This window comes from Pogoniulus pusillus, chromosome 1 (assembly GCF_015220805.1).
Source record: "Pogoniulus pusillus isolate bPogPus1 chromosome 1, bPogPus1.pri, whole genome shotgun sequence".
Classification (NCBI taxonomy): domain Eukaryota; kingdom Metazoa; phylum Chordata; class Aves; order Piciformes; family Lybiidae; genus Pogoniulus; species Pogoniulus pusillus.
In genome coordinates, this window is record NC_087264.1 from 3,424,591 (window position 1) to 3,434,602 (window position 10,012).

A 10,012-nucleotide genomic window follows, 5' to 3' on the forward strand; every position below is an offset into this window, starting at 1 on the left:
GGCCTCAGTGGCCTGCCAGCTCCCCCACAAACCATAAGATAAGAGTGCATGCTGCTCTGAGAAGTGAAGGCAAGAGAGGCAGAAGTGCATCAAGCACTTATTTTGAGCTGCAATACCAGAGGGGGAATAGAATAACAATATTATAATATCCTGAGATGAGCAGGTCCACCTCCTGGGATGAGCCTCTATCCCTTTGGTTTTGTTCCAGGGGGACCTGAGACCCCTCAAACTGCCACAAAGAGTATTTGTGGCTTTCCAGAAACACAAACATCCACTGTCTTGTAAATGCATATCAGAAACTTGAACTTCCAAGCACAAGCTTGGTCTGAGTTTTCAGTGTAGTGACTGATCTGACTGAATCTTTTCAGCTGAGCTATACTGCAGGAGTGGTGAGGTTACTGCTCCAGTGTGTGTGAATGCATCAGGGAAAGTGTTACAGAAATATGATAACCCTAAGGAAGATGGGGAAGATAGCAGCAGAAGCAGCAAGGAGACTGGATCTTAGGATGAAGTTCTTCAGTATGAGGGTGGTGAGACACTGGAACAGGCTGCTCAGGGATGCTGTGGATGCCTCCTCCCTGAGGAGGCCAGGTTGGTGAGGCATTGAGCAGCCAAATCTAGTTAAGAGATGACCCTGCCTGTGGTGGAGAGGTTGGAGCATATGATCTTTGAGATACCTTCCAACCTAAGCTATTCCATGACATAAAGCTCTTGATGCTCTTGATAGGTTCTGGGGTCTCCATCTCTGGAGACTTTCAAGGCCTGTCTGGATGTGTTCCTCTGTGATCTGTGCTAGAATGTGTGGTCCTGCTCTGGCAGGGGAGTTGGACTCGATGATCTCCTTGGGTCCCTTCCAACCCCTAACATCCTGTGATCCTATGCTCCAGTGAAATGATATTAACTTATCTATTGTTGCCATTATATGGCCTATCCCTAGAATGTTCACCTCTCCACTCAGGGCTTCCACTTCTGAGTTTCTCTGTTGTGATTTTTTTCATGTCTGAGCTAGAAATCGAGCTCAAACTGCCACAGAAAGCAACTGGTAAAAGCTCTGCTACCAGTTTTTGGTGACTCTGCAGCTTTGAGGTCTTTTTAAAAAGCTACTAACAAGGAAACCTTCATCCTGACGTGTGCTTTGATAGCCTAATGCTGATCTGTTGTTATTTGTGTTCAGTGTCACATACAGGAGCCTCCATGTCATCTGCTTCATCAGACACTGGAATGAGTCCATCATCATCTTCTCCTCCTCAAAACGTGCTTGCTGTAGAATGCAGGTGATAAACGTTTCTTTGCCTTGCCAGCAACTTGCTGCCATGGACATAAATCCTGAGACTCCACCACAGAAAGCACTCAACTGGTTTGACATTGCCAAGTATATCCTGTACACACTTCCACTGCTGGACTCTACCTGTTCTCCCCTCCTCCCCTCTTCTTCTTCGGTTTAATTTACTGTTCAGAGAATTTAAGCTCATTGGTAACTGAAGGTTTTTAGGCACAACGTGACATGCTTGTCATTGTGTTTGTCTTTTTGTTTTTTTGATTAATGCAGAGAAAGGGCACTTATCAAATTTGAGAAGTTATGTCCAGGTGTTCTAGGGAGATCTTAGAAAAGCAAGTGAGCCAAGCAGACACCCAGAGTATTATCAAAAGACTCGAGTAACTGCTGCACTTTCACCGAGCTGTACGGTAACTTGTGGTGAGTAGTTCCTCTTTGTGGAAGCACTTGCTCTAGAGAACTGCCAAAGTATGTGTTCAGCAGTGTGTGCCCAGTTCTAAAGGTGTAAATGGGACAAAATAAATTGTGAAAGGAAGTGTAGTTGACTGAAAACTACAGTTGTAATAAAGTCTTCCACTTTTTATAGGATTTTTTGGAGCACACAATTATGCAACTATTTTAATGTTTATTAATGTTTACAGTGGAATTGTGAATAGGTTTTCAGTGGACTATCTTATCCCTTGACAAAAATATTTTGTCTTTTTTTCTATGTAATTTCAGAGGTTTTATTTTGTTAGGAAAAGAAGAAAAAGAAAAAAAAACAAACAAACAAAAAGAAAAAAAAAAGAGGAAAAATGAAATATATAAACCACAGTGAAGTTATTTAACAAGATTTCTAAAGCTGAAAATTTCTTTTTTTTGGGGTTTTTTTTTTTGTTGTTTGCTTTTTTCGTGTGTGTAAAATAAAAGGTCTCTTGCAACTTGTTAAATATATTTATTCAGACATTGGATGTTGTATTTTTATGTATTTTTTAAAATATTAATAAAATTGGAAAAAAAAAACCAACGAACAACCAACAAAACAATTAAAAAATCATACAAATAAAAAAAATTCTAGGTTAGTTCACTCTTTCAACAGCAACAACTGAAAAAAACCCAAACCCTGAGCAGTGATGGGCTTGTAAAGGAGGTGTGTTACCCATTAGCCACACCTGTGTTTCGCATGGGTCTGTCCGCGCATCCTCTGCAGGCATCTGGGTTAAACTACGGCTTTATCTGGAGACTTTGGCAGTCCTACCACTCTTGTTCCTCAAAAAGAAAAGTCCTTGGGTTGCCCTTTTTGAGCTGCTTTGTCGTCAGCCCTTTTCTGTTTGCTCTACTGCCCAATGAATTTCTCTTCTCTCCCAAAGCTGAGATGCGACCGTAAAGCAAAGCAACTCTGTGCGGATGGTCCCCACGGATGGATCACAGCTTGTAAATAACTCCTCCAGAACCATGTATTTAAAGCAGTTTGCATATACATGATGTATAAAAGGTGATTTTTTTAATCAATTTTTTTATCCATATTTGTAAACTGGGGTTCTTCACCTCTTCCCCTTTTTTTTTCCCCCCCTCCCTCTCCTGTGTTTAATATGCTGTAGAGTAATAACCTAGATGCTCTAGACGCTAGCAGGATCTTCTGGTTCACACGGCATAAAGGCAGAAGGAAACACTAGTGACGGCGTAGCATTACTACAGTGGATGTTTCTGGCAATTTCGTTTTGCAGCATTTTGTCAGCTTTTTTTTTGTGGTTCCGATTCTTTTCCATTTTTGGCAGCCAATTAAAGAAAAAGTCCTCTTGTAAATGCACTTTTTCTGTCTTTTCTTAAGCAAAGCAGAACTCTTTCGATGTAAGATAAATACGGAGCTCGCGAGACAGCGTTAATAAAGGCCATGTTTTAAACATAGGCTTTAGATTCTATTTTTATTTAAGTGGTTGTTCTTGTAAATGTCTGGACTTAACCTAAACAGGGAAATTAAACTCCATCAACTGCTGTAAAGACTTTTTTTTTTTTTTCAGAGCTAACTTTTTCTGTTCGTCTTCTACTAGCTACGAATAAAAAGCAATACTCATTCAAAAGGAAATAAAATGGGTCACATTTTCTCAGACTTCTCTTCCATGATAAAAGTTGTAATATTCTCTGATAATATTGGCAGAAGTGATTTTTAAACTCAGTGAAACTGTAGGATGAGTTAAATCTCTTCCACGTACCTAACTTCTCTCTACGTCTCTGTCTTCCAGTGTGTCCAGTTTTGGGCCCCTGAATTCAACAGAGATGTTGAGGTGCTGGAACATGTCCAGAGAAGGGCAACAAAGCTGGTGAGGGGCCTGGAGCACAGCCCTGTGAGGAGAGGCTGAGGGAGCTGGGGGTGTGCAGCCTGGAGAAGAGGAGGCTCAGGGCAGACCTCATTGCTGTCTACAACTACCTGAAGGGAGTCTGTAGCCAGGTGGGGTTGGGCTCTGCTGCCAGGCAAGCAGCAACAGAACACGGGGACACAGTCTCAGGTTGTGGCAGGGGAGGTCTAGGCTGGATGTTGTTAGGAAGTTCCTGTCAGAGAGAGTGATTGGCATTGGAATGGGCTGCCCAGGGAGGTGGTGGAGGCACCGTCCCTGGGGGTGTTCAAGAAAAGCCTGGCTGAGGCACTTAGTGCCATGGTCTGGTTGACTGGCTAGGGCTGGGTGCTAGGTTGGACTGGATGCTCTTGGAGGTCTCTTCCAAGCTGGTTGATTCTATGATTCCATGATAATTGTTGTAATATTCTATGATAATATTTGCAGAACTGCTTTTTAAACTCAGTGAAAACTGTAGGATGAATTACATCTCTTGCACATACCTAACCTCTGTCTACAGTTTGTGTGAGATCTTAGGCAGGTACAGCATGCAGACGTGATGGATGAGTTCTGACTGTCTTCGGCCTGAACTGTCAGTGTGTGCTTCTACTCTCAGGAGTCATAGAATCAGACAGGTTAGAAGAGACCTCCAAGCTCATCCAGTCCAACCTAGCACCCACCCCTATCGACCATGGCACTAAGTGCCTCATCCAGTCTTTTCTTGAACACCTCCAGGGCCGGCGACTCCACCACCTCCCTGGGCAGCCCATTCCAATGCCAATCACTCTCTGCCAGGAACTTCCTCCTAACATCCAGCCTAGACCTCCCCTGACACAACTTGAGACTGTGTCCCCTTGTTCTATTTCTGCTTGCCTGGCAGAAGAGCCCAACCCCACCTGGCTACAGCCTCCCTTCAGGTAGTTGTAGACTGCAATGCAGCCACTCCTGAGCCTTCTCAAGGCTCTAAATCCCCATCTCCTTCTGCCTCTCCTCACAGGGCTGTGCTCCAGACCCTCACCAGCTTCATTGCCCTTCTCTGGCCATGTATCACATGAAGGAAGCAAGGTGTGGATTCATGAACATGGAAGCCCATTCTAACAGGTGATTGCTCTTCGACATGGAGACTTTCCTCTCTCCACCTGTATACCTTGCACAAGTACTTGTGAACAGACACCCACGCTGCCCCCAGTAACAGCCAGTCTCTGTTCTGGCAGGCCACTAAATCTGTGAGAGAAGCTGAACTTTCTGCCAAGCCACAGGCAAAGCCTCTACTTTATTAATGACTTTCTGCTTTTATCTTTCTGGCAAGCAGTCTGTCAGTCAGCCAGCTGATTCAGATGTTACAATTAGTTTCTTATGGCATTTAAAAGCACCACAGGGAAAAAAGGTTAACAGAGCAACGTGGGAATGTGCAGTGCTAAAGATGAAATCAACACCAATTGCCAATAGGTGTTTAAAATGAAGTCTTTTTTTACTTCTCCCTTTACTATAATCTGCTTCTGCTTTGTTGATGTAAAATATATTCCAAAGTGTGTTCCCCTGCCTTGATTGAAAGTTGCTGCTGTTGAGATGCACTAATTCTGATTATACTGAATTGGGATTTTTGAGGGTGTTTTTTCAATATCAGCTTTAAGCAGCCTCTTGGCAGGCTTCCTGCTGTTCTCTTCTAGGCTTTCACAGTTTGCCCTCAAAATTGTAGCTGTTATTTCAAGCTTAGTTAGGAGGTAAAAAAAATAACCCAACACACCATAATTCAGATTACAGGATCAAAGGCTGCTTAGAACTGGGAGGTGGTGGAGTCACCATCACTAGAGGTGTTCAAGCAAAGCCTGGCTGAGGCACTTAGTGCCATGGTCTGGTTGATTGGCTAGGGCTGGGTGCTAGGTTAGACTGGATGAGCTTGGAGGTCTTTTCCAACCTGGTTGATTCTATGATTCTGTTAAAAAAGAAGAGGGCTGCCAGAGAACTCAGCCTTTGCCCCACCTCCTGCAGCTGACAGAAGGAATTGTCAGATTTCTGAGAGATGTATTATTTTTGTAGTGGAATAAATCTGACAGTTGGAAAATAATTGAAACATTTGCATGCAAGGACATGAAGTCCTATTAAAGCAGATTGAGTCCAGCATCAGTAAGTTTGCAGATGACACCAAGCTAGGAGCAGCTGTGGAGCTGTTGGAGGGTAGGAGAGCCCTGCAGAGGGACCTGGCCAGGCTGGATGGGTGGGCAGAGGTCAATGGGATGAGATTGAACAAAGCCAAGTGCAGGGTTCTGCACTTTGGCCACAGCAACCCCAAGCAGCACTACAGGCTGGGGACAGAGTGGCTGAGAGCAGCCAGGCAGAGAGGGAGCTGGGGATGCTGGTAGAGAGGAGCTGGAGCTGAGGCAGCAGTGTGCCCAGGTGGGCAGCAGAGCCAATGGCATCCTGGGCTGGCTCAGGAGCAGTGTGGGCAGCAGGACAAGGGAGGTTCTTGTGCCCCTGTGCTCAGCACTGCTCAGGCCACCCCTTGAGTGCTGTGTCCAGTTCTGGGCTCCTCAACGCAAGAGAGATGTTGAGGTGCTGGAAGGTGTTTGGAGAAGGGTGACAAAGCTGGTGAGGGGCCTGGAGCACAAACCCTATGAGGAGAGGCTGAGGGAGCTGGGGGTGTGCAGCCTGCAGCAGAGGAGGCTCAGGGCAGAGCTCATTGCTGTCTACAGCTACCTGAAGGGAGGTTGTAGCCAGGTGGGGCTGGGCTCTTCTGCCAGGCAAGCAACAACAGAACAAGGGGACACAGTCTCAAGCTGTGCCAGGGTGGATCTAGGCTGGATGTTACGAGGGAGTTGTTGTCAGAGAGAGTGATTGGCATTGGAATGGGCTGCCCAGGGAGGTGGTGGAGTTGCTGTCCCTGGAGGATTTGCAGCAAAGCCTGGATGAGGCACTTAGTGCCATGGTCTGGTTGGTTGGAACTGGCTGGGTGATAGTTTGGGCTGGACAATGCTGGAGAGCAGCCTTGAGGAGAGGGACCTTGGGGTGCTCGTGGATGAGAAGCTCAACAGGAGCCAGCAGTGTGCTCTTAAATCCTGGAGGGCCAACCAGATTCTGGGCTGCATCAGAAGTGTGGCTAGCAGGGTGAGAGAGGTGATTTCTTCTCCTCTTCCAACCCTAATTCTATGATTCTATGATCTTAGAGGTCTCTTCAACATGACTGGTTCAATGATTCTATGGTCTTAAAGGTGTCTTCAACCTGGTTGGTTCTATGATTCTATGATCTTGGAGGTCTCTTCAACCTCGTTGATTCTATGATTTTGGAGGTCTCTTCAACCTGGTTGATTCTATGATCTGCTTGTCAGACTACTCACTCCTGAGCATGCCTTCTCTTTCCAGAGAGGTTTCTCAACCAGATGGAATCTTGGCATTAAAGTAATGAATATGCCTTTAAAATGTTCCTGTTCTGCATTAAAAATATGCTTGGCTTTCTGGGTGGCATTTACTGGATGTTTTTTCTCCTGCAGCAGTAAGTAAGAAAGGCTGTGACATGCTGTTGTTTTTAGAGAACAGAGCACTCTTGGTTTGAGGACTTGAAACAAACCTGAGGGTTGAGGCAGAAGACAGAAGCTAGAGCCAAAGATGAATGTGTTGAGCTGTTTACTTCACTGTGCCCTTGTGTCACTGCACAGTAAATTCTTGGTTAGTTTTACTTCTCTCTACTTGGGATGTTGTTGTTTGCTACAATGTGCAGGATAATTCTTCCTCTGCAGGTGTATGACACCAAGCTAAGAGCAGCTGTGGAGCTGTTGGAAGGTAGGAGAGCCCTGCAGAGGGACCTGGCCAGGCTGGATGGGTGGGCAGAGGCCAATGGGATGAGATTGAACAAGGCCAAGTGCAGGGTTCTGCACTTTGGCCAAAACAACCCCAAGCAGCACTTGGGGCTGGGGACAGAGTGGCTGAGAGCAGCCAGGCAGAGAGGGACCTGGGGGTGCTGGTAGAGAGGAGTGGAAGATGAGGCAGCAGTGCCTAGGTGGGCAGCAGAGCCAATGGCATCCTGGGCTGGCTCAAAAGCAGTCTGGGCAGCAGGACAAGGGAGGTTCTTGTGCCCCTGTGCTCAGCACTGCTCAGGCCACACCTTGAGTGCTGTGTCCAGTTCTGGGCCCCTCAATTCAAGAGAGATGTTGAGGTGCTGGAAGGTGTTTGGAGAAGGGCAACAAGGCTGGGGAGGGGCCTGGAGCAGAGCCCTGTGAGGAGAGGCTGAGGGAACTGGGGGTGTGCAGCCTGCAGCAGAGGAGGCTCAGGGCAGAGCTCATTGCTGTCTGCAGCTGCCTGAAGGGAGGCTGTAGCCAGGTGGGGTTGGGCTCTGCTGCCAGGCAAGCAGCAATTGAAGAAGGGGACACAGCCTCAAGTTGTGCCAGGGGAGGTCTAGGCTGGATGTTGTTAGGAAGTTGTTGTCAGAGAGAGTGATTGGCATTAGAATGGGCTGCCCAGGGAGGTGGTGGAGTCTCTGTGGCTGGAGGTGTTGAAGCCAAGCCTGGCTGGGGCACTTAGTGCCATGGTCTGGTTGCTTGGAACTGCTTGGGTGATAGTTTGGGCTGGATGATGTTGGAGGTCTCTTCCAACCTTGTTGATTCTATGATTCTGTGATTCTAAAGCACCTAACAAAGCAGTGGAACCAATGGGGATGATGCCAGAGCCTGACTGACTGTCAGGCTTAGAAAAAAACACATCTTACAATTGGCTCATGCTCTTTATCCACCTGTTGCTCTCATATGTCAAGAAAATCTGTCACTCTGCCATATTATCTGCCACCAAATATGATGATTTTCTTAAGAGGTCTCTGGGAGAGTTTAAAACCATTCACTTTTATTAGTTACCCCTAAGTAGATGTCATTTACTGGGAGGATTTTTGTTTGCTTCCCCAAAATTCCACATTCTTTAGTCTCATTCAGTGCTTTGGAGGAATATGTAAGTTAGTTTTCTGTGGTCTTGTTGGTTTTGGGGTTTCTCTGTGTGTGTTTTTAATTCCCAGACTCTATCAGGTTGGAAAAGACCTTTAAGGTAAGTCCAACCTATCATAGAATCAGCATTAGGAAGAAATTCTTCACTCTGAGGGTGTTGAGGCACTGGAACAGGTTGACCAGAGCAGTTGTTGAGTGTGGCCAGCAGGTCAAGAGAGGTGATTCTCTCCCTCTACTCCACTCTGCTGAGACCCCACCTGGAGTACTGCATCCAGCTCTGGAGTCCCTATTACAAGAGGGATGTGGAGATGCTGGAGCATGTACAGAGCAGGGCCAGGAGGATGCTCAGAGGACTGCAGCAGCTCTGCTGTGAGCACAGACTGAAAGAGTTGGGGCTGTGCAGGCTGGAGCAGAGGAGGCTCCCAGGTGACCTTCTTGTGGCCTTCCAGGATCTGAAGGGGCCTCCAAAATAGCTGGGGAGGGACTTTCTAGGCTGTGAGGGAGTGCCAGGACTGGGGGGAATGGAGCAAAGCTGGAGGTGGGGAGAGGCAGCCTGGCCATGAGGAGGAAGTTGTTGGTGATGAGAGTGGTGAGAGGCTGGACTGGGTTGCCCAGGGAGGTGGTTGAGGCCCCATGGCTGGAGGTGTTTAAGGCCAGGCTGGCTGAGGCTGTGTGCAGCCTGCTCTAGGGTAGGGTGTCCCTGGGCATGGCAGGGGGGTTGGAACTGGCTGCTCCTTGTGGTCCCTTCCAGCCCTGACTGATTCTATGATTCTGTGATTCCAACCCTAGAAGTGTTCAAAACCAGGCTGGATGGGGCCTTGAGGAACCTGGTTTTGTGGAAGGTGTCCCTGTCCATGGCAGAGGAGTTGGAACTAGATCTTTAATATCCCTTCCAACCCAAACCATTCTGTCATTCTAGGAACATGTGCTTGTTTTGATGCCATTGAGTGGTGGAGTTTGTGATTAGTCACAGCCTGATGGCAACTACAGCTCTGTCATTTAAGAAAAACAGATAAGGCAATCTTCATTGTGAGAGCAGGATGGTGCTCCCTCTTTCTAAGAACAGGGCTTTCCTGGCTCCCTCTTTGTTTTCAGTTCTCTCAGTGCTATTTATGTTGCTATTCCTCCTCCTTCCCAGTTTCAGAGAAATCCTCTCTCTGTTTCTGAGCAGGGCTGTGCTGGTTGATTCTGCTCCAGCTCTACAGCTACCTGCTGCTTATAATACTTAGAGAGATGTTGAGGTGCTGGAAGGTGTCCAGAGAAGGGCAAAGATGCTGGGGAGGGGCCTGGAACACAAACCCTATGATGAGAGGCTGAGGGAGCTGGGGGTGTGCAGCCTGCAGCAGAGGAGGCTCAGGGCAGAGCTCATTGCTGTCTACAACTCCCTTAAGGGAGGCTGTAGCCAGGTGGGGTTGGGCTCTGCTGCCAGGCAAGCAGCAACAAAACAAGGGGACACAGTCTGAAGTTGTGCCAGTGGAGGTCTAGGCTGGATGTTGTTA

At 47.1% G+C, this 10,012-nt stretch overlaps 1 protein-coding gene across 2 annotated transcripts in view; it reads left to right on the plus strand.

The window, feature by feature from the left end:
* ARID4A (AT-rich interaction domain 4A) overlaps window positions 1–3,163 on the plus strand; it is a 73,391-nt gene extending 70,228 nt beyond the window's left edge. For both annotated transcript variants that reach the window (XM_064151701.1, XM_064151767.1), the window contains exon 24: window positions 1,175–3,163. In XM_064151701.1, coding sequence (XP_064007771.1) covers window positions 1,175–1,278 — 104 coding nt within the window. In that variant the 3' untranslated portion in view covers window positions 1,279–3,163. The remainder of the gene's footprint in view (window positions 1–1,174) is intronic.
* Window positions 3,164–10,012: the final 6,849 nt, after the last annotated feature.